The 14,491-nt window shown below is 34.9% G+C and overlaps 1 protein-coding gene across 1 annotated transcript in view; it reads left to right on the top strand.

Moving 5' to 3' along the window:
• The window catches only part of LOC136840268 (unconventional myosin-Ia-like), a 221,328-nt gene that overhangs the window by 141,284 nt on the left and 65,553 nt on the right, over window positions 1–14,491 (top strand). The window contains exon 5 of the mRNA XM_067106912.1: window positions 10,277–10,323. Within this exon, the coding sequence (XP_066963013.1) occupies window positions 10,277–10,323 (47 nt within the window). The remainder of the gene's footprint in view (window positions 1–10,276; window positions 10,324–14,491) is intronic.

Here is a 14,491-nt window from a genome sequence, read left to right as displayed (position 1 = left end):
CGTTAGCAGTTACCAAACCACTGGTTTATTCTCTGGGAGACTAACTCCCACTCTTTCTGATGGGACGCATGTCAGCAACTGAAACGAATCCCTGGATTGTAAATATACAGAGCTGTTTTTGAGAATGGTGAGAAGCTCCAACGAATCAAATATAAAGAATATATTAAAAATGTATTTTAGTACCCATAGTGACCACTGAGCTTTTTACTTTACCACCGAAAGTCTTGAATTCAGCCAGAGAGAAGAGCCGAATAGAGAAATAATCGTCCAAAGCAGTACTCGAATCCCCGATGGTTTAGTTCAATGAGGTCAGCTCATCTGAGCTGTAGAGAGCATTTAGGTATTAAAGGGTAACAGTGGCCATTGTAAACAGGACTAACCGAATTCATAATGGTCGTATATTTAAAGAAGACCAGTGAAAAATTAGATTTCCTCCAGGGAATTAGGGCTGCCAACTAGTTTTCATTTTTCTAAGAGGAATATCATGTTCATCGTTTGAAGCCGAATGAAGTCAGCTTACAAAACAGAATATTAAAATTGTGTAGACTATAATTGGTTATAAAACAAGCGGCGATAATAAAGATTCAGCGGGCGTCAATAGTCTGATTTAGCTCGCCGCAGTACCCCTGTGGCGGCATGATATACACTTCTAAAAAAAAAAAAAAGTTTCAAGAAATCCGTTGACTGTTGATGTTTATCAGAAGACCTTTCTGCACCAACAGTGACGTCACTGATGACGTAGACAACTAGAGAAAAGAATCTATTTACGGATATTTGATCCTTTATGCTGAGTGCAGAGAATGTTGTGAAGCCCTTGTAATATTAGGTAGGTCCCTTAGGCATTGATTTTAATTCTCTCTCTCTCTCTCTCTCTCTCTCTCTCTCTCTCTCTCTCTCTCTCTCTCTCTCTCTCTCTCTCTCTCCATCGTCTTAGCCTAAATTTAAAGCTCCTTTATAGCTTTGGTATGAAGACTGTTAAGGATTACAACCTGATGTGTTTTTGTGTCACTGACTTCTTCCACTCACATGTTCCCTCACTGTGTACTTCGAGCTCTCTCTCTCTCTCTCTCTCTCTCTCTCTCTCTCTCTCTCTCTCTCTCTCTCTCTCCAAATCTTCACGCACAGACGACGAACCACAGATCCGACAACTTTCTGACTTCGATAAGTAAATAGCTGCTGTCATTCCAACGACCGTAAGGCTCTGTTCATATTTGCTAGGATTGCCACATCCCCTCAACCACTCACATAAATAGGAAATCTTTGTTAAATATGGGAATTATAGTGGTTGTACGTTTGTTTTTCAGAGCAAATATGGTGTTTAACATTCGTAGTGTTGTCAACACTTTCTCGAGATCGATTCCCGGCAGTTGGTTTTTACTCTTAATACTAGGCTACTATTCAGTTCTTTTAACTACAGTAGCCGATACTAGCACTGATATTGCTGCTCGTATTTGTCGCTGCTACTAATTTATTACTCCTGCTACTACTGCTACTAGTAGCAGTACTCCTGCTACAAGTGTTGCTCGTCAGGACCCATAGTATTACTACCACTAGCGCTTAGACTGAAGAACCATGGTACTGTGGCTTCTACTACAGTTTACATTATAGTATTTATGCAGCAACTACTGTTGGTACTAATTTTGCACATAAAACAAAAAGGGTTCTACCTATGTTTACTTGAGCAAGTTCAGTTAACAGAAAATGACAATTGCCACAACTTTTGTAGTGCTGTTGATGAAATCCGATATTCGCGTCGTCATTCGAATTTTATTTGAGTTTAAGGCGCTTCTTTTTTTTACACTTTTGCTTTCTTATTACGTATCATGCTATGAACATTCATGGGTAAGGAGGTCGTTTTTACTCGTGGAGTTGTATTTTAATTTTTATTGAATGTTTTTTTCATATATATATATATATATATATATATATATATATATATATAATACATACTGTGTGTGTGTGTGAGAGAGAGAGAGAGAGAGAGAGAGAGAATATGTCCCGAATTCTCTCTCTCATATCTGCCTCGCCACTAATGATTTCCTTCATTAGGATAAATTGTTTTGGTACCGACAGACAGGCAAGGGATAATACAATTATGCTTGTTTGTTAGCTAATCGACTATCGTAAGTTGGGTGATTTCAGAGAGAGAGAGAGATTGACATTATTAGCTTACCTGTATGTGTCATACGAGGTTTGGTTGAATTTGCTCAAAAATGCGTTTCAGAGTTATGCTGGAACATATACACAGACACCCACATATACATACATTTATATACATATATATATATATATATATATATATATATATATATATATATATATAGATAGATAGATAGATAGATAGATAGATAGATAGATAGATAGGTGGATAGATAAACAGGTCACGAGATATATTATCATAAATAGTCTCGTGTTACGAACTTAGCCATCAGCTGTCATGGTGGAGCTCGGTTGACATGGATCCTGAAAGGTATAAAGAGTACACAATAATAGTGTATAATGTAATAAGTAGAAAAAATTTATATTGCCATGACAGAACCTGAATTTTAAGATTCGTAGTCGACTTATATCTCTCTTGACAGCTGAAATGGTAAGTCCCTGTCATTTCTGCATGAAAACCAAAAGGCATAGGATCAAATCCTGGCTAGGGGCCTATGCACTTTATATATATTATTATTATTCAGAATATTATTATTCGGTGTAACTTATTCCTAAAATAACGTGAAGTGGAATTTAAGTGATATTTTATTAAGCGTTTAATGAAAGACTAAAAAAAGGCAAGTCAAACATTGGGTAAGGTGAATAAGATTTGAAAATGTAAATAGACAGAATTTGCATACGAAAGTACGTTCATAAATACGTCTGGAACGGTCTGTATTGCCGTGCGGACGTGAATCGTGATATGGCCTTAAGACAATTTGTAAAATAGTTTTACAAAATTTGAGAATAAAATTTTGAGAAGAATATTAGTAGTCAGATGGCAAGATAGTTAAAAATGATACCATAAGGGAAATTATTTAAGTCCCATTTGTAGATGAAAAAATGACAACAGGTAGATGGAGATGGCTTGGAGATGTCTTTTCACAACCCTTGGGGGATAGCACGTGATAGTATCAAATGCACAGTGTGGCCACCAGAAGAATTGGAACACCCAGACTTAGTTGAATGACAACTGCGTGACGGGAGACTTGTGGAAGATAGGAACAGGAAAGTCATGAGTAGAGAAACTTCATAGAGGCTTTTTGAGGCAGAGGGCGTTGCAGGCGACGACATCGATGATTTGGGGCTTAACATTTGTGTGAAAACATCCAGTGTGTCTTATTATATATATATATATATATATATATATATATATATATATATATATATATATATATATATATATATATATTATATATATATATATATATATATATATATATATATATATATATATATATATATATATATATATATATATATATATATATATATATATATATATACATATATATCATAGCAGGTCCGACCAGGAATACGATATGATGATTTTTTTTCCAACTGTTTATTCCGGCGTTTCAAAAATCATATTTACATCTTTTGGGATTTCTACCAAAAAAATATATTGTAAAATTTGACATAAAATAAAAAAATAAAAATTGAATTAAAAGAAAAATACTGAAATGCACGATACATAAAGACAAAAAATACTAAAATGTAACAATAAATAAAGACGAGTAAAACACTACAATGCACATAAACCTTATAAGATCCACTAAATTGCATACAAAACTTAGAAAAGATTCCCTAAAATAACATAAAAACACTAGTGAAAACGAACTAACCTGCTGGTACAAAGGACAGAACAGAACTGGAAACAGCAACAAAGCAAGGGGAAGGAAAGAGAGAGAAAAAAAATGAAAACATCAAGATAAAAACAACAGGTAGAGCAGGGCTGCGTGTTTAATTCAGGAACTAGCAGTTTAATCTTAAGTGTTTCAAGTATAAATAAATCAGTTTGGTCGTTACTATGGCCAATAATACTAACGTTTTAATTTTTCATTTCCGTTTTACATATTTTGGAATGGTTACGTGTATTGGGTGATTCATGGTTGGAAATCCTTGTCCCGTCTTTTAGACTACTTTCATAAAAATTACTTTCCGGAAAAGGTATTTTATAAAGTCCTTAATAAAATACTTAATAAACAGTTTTCAGAGCTCGTCGCGGTCCCTACTGTGCCCAAAATGAAATTCTACGCTAGTTTGCCCTACATTCAAAACAAACACTTCAGGAATCAGGAGAGCGTTCACAAAGGTCCTGAGCAAACATTTAGGAGCTCTTGATATCAAGCTCATTCCCAAAAACCCACTAACTATTGGCTCTTTATTCCGGTTTAATAACCACCTAAGTCCCTATATGACCTCGAATGTATAATTTATAAACATACGTGCCCCGGATGTAATTCGGGGACTTATGTCGGAGCTACTAGACGTCTGCTCAAAGTGGGAATCGACTCCCATAGGGCGGTCAGCTACCGGGCGGGGACAAGGATTTCCAACCCTGAATCACCCAACATCCTCAATCATTCCAAAATATGTAAAACTGTAATTAAAAATTAAAACTTTGGCATTATTGGCCATAGTAACAATCAAACTGATTTATCTATGTATACTTGAAACGCTTAAGATTAAACTGCTAGTTTCTGAATTAAACACACAGTCCTCTCTGCCCAGTTGTTTTTAACTTGATGTTTTCTTTTTTTTTTTTTCCTTCCCGTTGCTTGTTGCTGTTTCCAGTTCTGTTCTGTCCGTTGTACCAGCAGGTTAATTCGTTTTCACTAGTGTTTTTATGTTATTTTAGGGAACCTTTTGTAAGTTTTATATGCATTTTAGTGGATCTTATAAGTTTTATGTGCATTGTAGTGTTTTACTTGTCTTTATTTATTGCATTTTTTAGTATTTTTTGTCTCTGTATCGTACATTTCAGTATTTGTCTTGTCTTTATGTACTGTGACTTTTAATTCAATTTTTAGTGTTTTTTTTTATTTTACGTCACATTTTACAATATGTTTTTTTCTTATTTTTTGGTAGAAATTCCAGGAGATGGAAATATGATTTACGAAACGTCGGAATAAACTGTTGGAAAAAAAACATGTTATCATATTCCTGGTCGGACCTTCTATGAAATATGCCATGAGCTTTTGCCTCATCCTCCTTATATATATATATATATATATATATATATATATATATATATATATATATATATATATATATATATATATATATATATATATATATATATATGTGTGTGTGTGTGTGTGTGTGTGTGTATGAAAACATCACACATATAATATATATATACATATATATATATATATATATATATATATATATATATATATATATATATATATATATTATAAATTTCTGACTTGCATCAGGATCGAACCCCGAACTCTTAGATGAAAGGCCAGGGAGCAAGCAATTGACATGTATGGTTCAATAGGTAGAGTCCTGACTTTTCATTGTAGAGACTGGGGTCCGATCCTGATGCGTTCATTAGTTCCGTATATATATATATATATATATATATATATATATATATATATATATATATATATATATATATATATATATATATATGTGTGTGTGTGTGTGTGTGTGTGTGTGTGTGTGTGTGTGTGTGTGTGTATGTGTGTGTTTGTTTGAGTACTTTCCGTTTAAACCTTTGTTGGCCAAAGCAAGGGATATAAGTTCCTGCTAGTATTCGACTGTGTTACGTTGCGACCATGGTGGATAAGGTCGTGAGGCCAGCAACGTCATGCCAAAAGAACTACAGGGAATTGAAGTGTTAACACTTTAACACTTTCTGTAGCCACCCTCATAAGACTGAAGGGGCGCACTGAAAAATTAAATGTTCAGTATATCAATATTTTTCCTCATAGACTCCCTTTTTTTTTTTTTGTCCTAGGGAGGGTTTGCGCCAGAAGGTGCAGCCGTCTGGTCTCTCAGCAATTCTCTAGGGTTGAGGTTGTTAACCTACCCCCTTTTGCTTGACCCCATCAGACGTGATATCCATTTACAGCTGGATGGACTAATGGGTCGTAACCGGGAGCAGTCTATGGACTAAGCAAACTTGAGTCGACTGCTGCACCCCTCGACCACGACACACAATATATATATATATATATATATATATATATATATATATATATATATATATATATATATGTGTGTGTGTGTGTGTGTGTGTGTGTGTGTGTGTATATGTATGCATGTACGTGTATATATATACTCATATATATATAAATTTACGTAAAATATGTATACATATATATATATATATATATATATATATATATGTATACATATTTTACGTACACAAACAGACTAGCAAGCAGGTGAGCAGACGAAATCAGTAAATTGCGTTCGCCTCGTGACATCAAACAAGCAAACGAGGCAGATCGATGCCAAACATCTTCGTCTAATCAGGATTCGAGACATTCTCTGCTTTCCTTCTTCGTTCCTTCCCGGGGATTCAACTGAGCAAACCATCGCCCTAATTCATTAGTAGAGGAGCGCGTTCATTCGACCGGCGAAATGTGCAAACTTTGCCCTTGACACTCTTCAGGAACGCGACCCATGTTGACTTTTTCTTTGAGACTTGTTTGGTAAGAAAAGGGTGATAATGAATGTCTTGCTGTTTATTGTGTTTTAGGCCTTCCTGCTGATTTGCTAGAATTTCTGTTCATTGTATATGCATATTGACACACACACAAATGTAAATAGATGTATGTATATATATATATATATATATATATATATATATATATATATATATATATATATATATATATATATATATATATATATATATATATATATATATATATATATATATATATAATAAAATCAGTATACACCTTTTACCTTTTGAGAGGGATGGAGCCATAACGCACATCTTCCCGTTTTTCAGCAAATCTTTAGTGATAGGTTTTTTTGCTTCACACCTATTTCCTTGACTCAGCATATGCTAGTACCCATCTGCAGTAAGGTGGATTGGTGGGCGGAAGGCTTGAATGATCCACAAACCTAGAAGTTGATCCATTTCCTTTACAAGGGCATGGTCTCACACTCATGTTTAGCTGATTCAAGATTGAATCCATTGTGCAAAAAGTGCTTCGCTGGAAGATTGATTATGAGCTTGCTGACCTGCAGAGCTTCATCCTCATGGGGACAAATTGATGTTCTGTGCACTAGAAAGGGAAGTGATTATGTTGAAATGAATGTTTTTTTAAACATATGTGGTTCGTTAAGATTTGGCAGAGAGAAGCTTAGAAATGCCACGATTCAGAGTTTCTTGTATAAAAAGGACTGGCTGAGATGCTTGAAATGATTGGAGTATGTCATGAGAAAGGAAGATATGAGAATGCTATGGGGAAAATTAGGGAAGAAATTCAGTTTACAACTTTCAGATCAGGGTGATGATGGTAGTACAGTGTATAAAAGATACAGGGAACTGGGAAGACGCACTGCAGTTAAGGCTCTTTTCTTCTGTGGAACTTTTCTCACGGAAATAACCTTCTTGGTTCATACTAAAAAACCTAAAGGTAAAGAATCCCAGGGTGTGGGAAGGGAAGCGGAAAATGTAAATAGTAGTCTAATTATCTCGTTAGTTTCCTCCATATTTTCCCTGTTGGCTATGTAGTTTATTTCCATTAATACAGGTATACGAATTAATTTGCGTACTGATATACAGGGAATTTGTGTGTTTACATATAAACTATTTTCCCTGCGCCCCCAAAGTTGCAGAAAAAATTATTTTTAAGCCACTGTATAAGTATGTGGAATCTAAAGGATTGTTTGCTGATAGGATGCATTTCGGAAGCCCACGGGTACTGGCGATGCTCTTTTAGATTTGACATGCCATTTACAAGACAACCTTGATAAGGGCTTTGAGTGTAGAATAATTCAACTAGATTTTTAGTGCTGCTTTCGATTTCGTCAATCACAAGGCAATTATTTATAAACTTCAGAATCTTGGAGTGGATGGATATGTTTAAGGTTTACTTCAAGATTTCCGTACATTTAGGCAGCAACGAGTTGCTGTTGATGGAATCTTTAGCGAACCAAGACCTATAGTGTCTGGAGTTTCACAGGGCAGTGTTCTTGGCCCAGTGTTATTTTTATTGAATGCAAGTGTTATAGTTGCTGGCCTGGAAAACAATATCGTTCAATATGCCGATGATGCTACACTTGTGGGTGTCGTTAAGTCTTCACTTATGAGAAATGAAGCTGCACTTAGTCTCAGTCGGGATATGGAGCAGACTAGTGAATGATGTAGTCGGTGGGGTATGAGGCTGACTTCCGCTAAAACGAAAGCACTATTGATTAGCAGATCTCGTACAGATTTTCCACCGCATCCTCCTTTTCAGGTGGATGGGACTCTGCTGAATGAGTCTGAACCTTTAACTATTCTAGGTGTAGCTTTTGTTTCACGTCTTACTTTTGAGAAACATCTAATGAAAGTGTCAGCAAATGCCGCACAAAAATTATGTATTGTACGAAAGGCCTCATATATTTATAACAGTGTTAAAATCAGTGCAAACTGTTTTAGGTCATTTGTCCTTTCTTTTCTGAAATATTGTTCTCCAGTGTGGATGTCTGCTTCCGTCAGAGATTTATCTCTTTTAGGTTGAATGGTTCGTGGTGGTAGGTGTCTGCTTCCTACTATTAGCAGTTATGACTTGGACCATCGACGGATGGTCTCTTGTATGTCAATTTTTCGTAAGTTGTATTTTCACATAGATCTTTCACACTCTCAAGTGATCCCTGACCCTATTTATCTGCCGAGAGCAACTTGATTCGCTGAAAGCGGCACAGCACTAATATGCAGTAAATGTGCCTTGCTGTCGAACTTCTCAGTTCCAGAGGTCCTTTATTCCTCACACTGTTGGACTGTGGAACAGCCTCTCTGAGGATGTCGTGCAATTGGAACTTTAAAAGTTTAAGCGAAGATGCAATGTATTACTATCCTAATACTGTTCTCCTTGCATTTTAATAAATTTTTATGTATTTATTAATTATTTTTTCTTTTTAAGTAAGCGAGTTCTCTTCTTTCTGTATTTCTCCTTACCTCCTCTTACTTCTTCCTAATGAACACCATATACTTTGGAAGCTAGAATTTTAAGTCAATGGTCTCTGTGGACTTTTTCTATATTAATAGGGTTTATCTTCTGAATAATGATTATAATGATTTATTTTTGCACGTTATTTACCTTCACAGTTAATGGTTACTGTTATTATCATGAAGCCAGTCCTTATAGTATTCTACTTGGTTTTTATTACCCAATTCAGCGAAGTTACCACCAGTGACTGTTTGTTTTACTGCCTCTAGGTTTACATTTTGTGCATATGCCCATAAATTTCATTTATCTTGCCACTAGACATTACTTTGTAAAATATTATTTTTCATTACATAATTTGCCTTGTTCATTCGGCTTTCATTAGATTTCTACGGAATGATAAACTTTTTTGGTTTCCAGCGATTCTTCATTGTTTTCTATTATTGTGTTTTTTTGTTGCTTTTTAGCCTCCTCAGGTTCCTCTGTGCTTTCTTTCGTAGAGGACTGCACTTTCAACTAGTTCGCTCATGTTTTGATTACGTTTAATTTCCAGATCATGAGATCCATTGACTTCTGTATTTCCCGAATCATTTAGCTTTCTTTGTTAAAGAGGTAGGTTTAGATTGGCAGAGTTAAGTATATCTTAGTTTAACCAGACCACTGAGCTGATTAACAGCTCTCCTAGGGCTGGCCCGAAGGATTAGACTTATTTTACGTGGTTAAGAACCAACTGGTTACCTAGCAACGGGACCTACAGCTTATTGTGGAATCCGAACCACATTATGACAAGAAATAGAATTTCTATCACCAGAAATAAATTCCTCTAATTCTTCATTGGGCGGTCGGAGAGTCGAACGCTGGGCCAACAGCGTGCTAGCCGAGAGCTCTACCCACCCCGCCAATGAAGAACTTTTAGATTGGCAGCCATGCCCATTTCAGTATAGCCTACAGAATACATTTTTCTCTGTATATAAATACTAACGAATAAAATCATGAATTTATTTGCGGAAAAGAAAGTGACGGGGCAGAGAATTCAGTTATTTTCAATGTCATCAGTCCATTTTGATGCAAAACACTCACAAAGAACTCATCTCCACTGAAAGTCTTAAAAGATAACATTTTTTCATTCATGAACTGTTGATTGATGGGTTTCTTTTTCTCTATTGCAGCCTTCGGTAACGCGCGGACGAGACGGAACGATAATTCATCTCGATTCGTAAGTATCAGAACAGGTGATGTTCTTCAACTGTTTTTGTCACTTGTGACCAAAACCATAAAGTCGGTTTTGCTTTAAATGACTGTTGCATTATATATATATATATATATATATATATATATATATATATATATATATATATATATATATATATATATATATATATATATATATGTGTGTGTGTGTGTGTGTGTGTGTGTGTGTGTGTGTTCATATTTATAACAGTTTTACTATCCTCTGCAGTTTTTTCTACATTATCCTTATTAAGAAATTTAACATCTACAAGCATCAACCATTCCACTCTTCATTTCTGACCCATCTTATTAATCAACAACATAACACTTACGACGCCTATCCTTTCTCTAACTTCGCATCACTCCATTCATAAAAATATTAAACATATATTGAGAAGCAACATACTGTTGTGTAGACCTATATAACTAGTCACTCTCCCCACTTCAAACTCTATTACATGTTTCACTACCATCATAAAAACTGTGAGCTGTTTGCCCTCTCTACCATGCATCCTCAGCACCTTTTACTTTTAAACCTCTCGCATAACTGTTTTATAACAAACATTTCATCGACACATTCTCTTGCTAATCCAGAGTCCAGGGGTTTTCCTGTCAAACCTTGGTTTATCTGCCTTACCTTCATTATCACTACCTTACCAGACACTTTTCCTCAGGTAAGTTGTACTTATATAATTCCTACAGTCTCCTCTGTCATCTTTACCTGAATGTTTATTGTTCTCACACATTCTTTTGGAAATGTCTTCGTTTAAACAAAACGTCCAGCCTCTGGTCAGTCTCTCATTTTTACTTTCACCATTGTACTCATCACCTATCTTGTAATCCCATCAACTACTGCCGTCTTTCCATTTTCAGACTTAATTGCTTCCCCATATATCGTCAACAGTAATTTACGCAAGCATTCTCAAACTTATCCTAACCTGATCCACTTTGGTGTCATTCAGTCCGTCCTGTCAGCTGTCTTCCACATTCAACAAGGACTCAACGTAGTCATTTCATTGACCCAGGACTGCATTCTCTTCAGCCAACATTAAAAAATTTTTAATGAACAAATTTGTTCATTAAACTCTTTGTAGAACTACTTATCCTACTCCCAGAAGTCCGTCTTGCCTTCTCTTTCCCCACTTCCCATTTTTTTTTTATTACGAGACTTATTTTTCTTTTACTTTTTCCTTTTGATACGTTCTTCCTCCCTGTACTTCTGCAGTCAACCTTTCTGTCTTGAAATTGTTCTTTAACTTTTTTTTTTCACTAAAACGCTCTTTTCCTCATGCCTCTTTTCATTGTTGTTATTCCTTTTTCACACCTTTCTGAAACAACTGATAAATTCAGCTGATTCCATAAACACAGAGGAAAATTGCACACTCTGTGTGTGCTTCTTTGACTTCTGTATCGTTAATCCTCGCCTGTTTTTGTTAATTTTCACTTTATATATAATATAATATATATATATATATATATATATATATATATATATATATATATATATATATATATATATATATATATATATCTATATATATCTATATATATATATATATATATATATATATATATATATATATATATATATATATATATATATATATATATATATATATATATATATATATATATATATAAATGAGTGTGTATATAAATGGGAATTAGGTACCGACGCACAGGACACTACTCACCTTTATTTTGCACAGACTCTTCCTTTCTAGATGTTAAGGTCAGCGCATTTTAAGGCTTCCTCTCCTTTCTCGTAAAACTTGAGCTATTCACACTCTTCGCCAGTTCTTTCCTCGTAACCTAATCACTTCAAAACCTTATGAACTATCTATTCATCCATGTTTAAATTTTTACTGTTTCATTGTATCTACATTTCTCACTAATTTAACTCTTCTTTCTCTTCCTACCCACTTTGCTTTCTTAAATGAGAATTGGCTAGCATCTTTATATATCCTAACTTTTTCCTCAATAAGCTCTTCTCTTCCAAAACTGTGCTACCCAGACCACTGCTAACAGTGCAAACCTGCAAGCAACAGCAATAATCAGTCTTAGACTGCCGTATGGCACAGCCTTCAGGGAAGAAACCTAACAAGACAAAAATAGTCGTGAGAGGGTTACCATTTTGTGAATTTTAGTAATTATCTCTCAGAATCTGCTGTCTCCTAACGTGACGTTATCTCTGGTGTTGGGGAATAGTAATTGTCCTTGCTGAGAGATGGAACAAATGAACAACGCCGCGAAATGAATTTACATTTGCAGCGGTGACTTTCAAGTCACTCAATTCTAGCATGCTGGTCGTACTATCAAAATTCTTCAAAGATATCAGTAGGACCACAATCTGAGTTACCCATGATGTATAACAACTTGTGTAAGGTGGTCTGGTTATTAATATTTTGGATGAGGTGAGAGTTTGTCGAAGAAGGTTGTTTAGTGCAAGGGGATTGTTGTGTTGAAGTTTCCCGCAATCATCTAAATTTGACCATCTTTGTGTAAGCAGATTGTATTTCAGTATTTCTCCAGAAGTTGCCAATTAATTTTCTGACGGGTGACATGAACATAACGAGAATCTGAGAGAGAGAGAGAGAGAGAGAGAGAGAGAGAGAGAGAGAGAGAGAGAGAGAGAGAGAGAGAGAGAGAGAAGTATCCATCTAATCGTACAATTCCCTGGATGGGACAATGAGAAACTGTGTCGTTCATTGATACCCTATTTTTCCTGTACATGTACACCTTTAGTTAAACTTGAGCTTATTGGTGATGAAGATTACACTAACAATACAGCTGACCGGATTAAGACGGAATCAGTGGTTTCATATACTATGTACACACACACACACACACACACACACACACACACACATATATATATATATATATATATATATATATATATATATATATATATATATATATATGTATATATATATATATATGTGTATGTATGTATGTATGTATGTATGGTGTGTGTGTGTGTCGTATGAGCATGCGTCTTTGTAAAAATCACGATAGTTGCAATGTAATGAGCATGTAAATTAATGTACAACAACCCACAAAAGTAAAAATATGATAAATTTGATCGGGTTTGGTAATTTCGTCTTGTTGACATCTTCAGATTCACAAAGAAATAAAAGCGCAGAAACATTCTTAATATTCTGAGATTAATCGGCTTTAAGAAAGGAAGATAATAAAAGAGTAAAGAAAAACAAACCAGTGCATATTTTCAAATTTCACAAAATAGGTCTCAAACACAAAGTGTCCCTTATACGCTAACTGGTAACTGAGGGACTTTCATCGCTTTTCTTGTTTTACTGCGAAAAATGCGATCTTCTTTCAAAAAGTGCGTCTACGTGAGTCATTATCGTCAAATGTATTATTTATGATTATACGAAAAATCTGGCTCATGTCACATATTTAGATTTTTGCTATTAGTTTTTGTGAATATTCCAAAGGTTCGTTTAGCATCAGAACTGGTTATTATACAAGGTAAGTACAGTACCTTGAAGCCATAATTGATCTATTTTACCTAATGTAAAAATAGTTACCTTTAAATAAATTAATTCTAAATACACTTTTTGAACGTAAGAAATAACAAAGAAAATTCCTTTTGTGTTCAGGGCGGGCATTCAAATGTTCATTATCGTTGCACAACCTGGCACTTCAGGCAGTGAACGCCAACTGTCAAAATTACTCGCCTAAAAGCGTCAATGAATGATTAAAGCTGTTTTTCTTTCCGTTACTTACATCAATAAAGACGATTTGTAGAACAGATTCTCAGCAGTTGACGAAGCTTCAAGCGATGACTCGTAATTATGCATATTGATTTACTTCTAATTCACCTTACTAGTGACATCAAAATTGATATTTTTAAGAATTTATGCCATAAATCAAGCGCTTCTAACTTTGATAAAAATTTCGTCAAATAACTCCTTGCCCTCTGCACTCATAGCCAGGCAAGATATCTTTTTTTTTTTTTTTAATAAAAGCAAATATGCTGTAACTTCAGCAGATATTTTCATCAAGCATATTTATACCAAGGTGATGAAAGACACAGAGCAACTAGGTTTTTAGAAGATGCGTTGAGTGAATTCTGAAGTTTTCCCGGAGGCAGTCTGCCATCTTTAAGTTTTTAATCAATAGATCCGTAT

This window comes from Macrobrachium rosenbergii, chromosome 7 (genome assembly GCF_040412425.1).
Source record: "Macrobrachium rosenbergii isolate ZJJX-2024 chromosome 7, ASM4041242v1, whole genome shotgun sequence".
Classification (NCBI taxonomy): domain Eukaryota; kingdom Metazoa; phylum Arthropoda; class Malacostraca; order Decapoda; family Palaemonidae; genus Macrobrachium; species Macrobrachium rosenbergii.
Note: the sequence above shows the minus strand (reverse complement) of the source record. Positions and strands in the feature narration are given on the sequence as shown.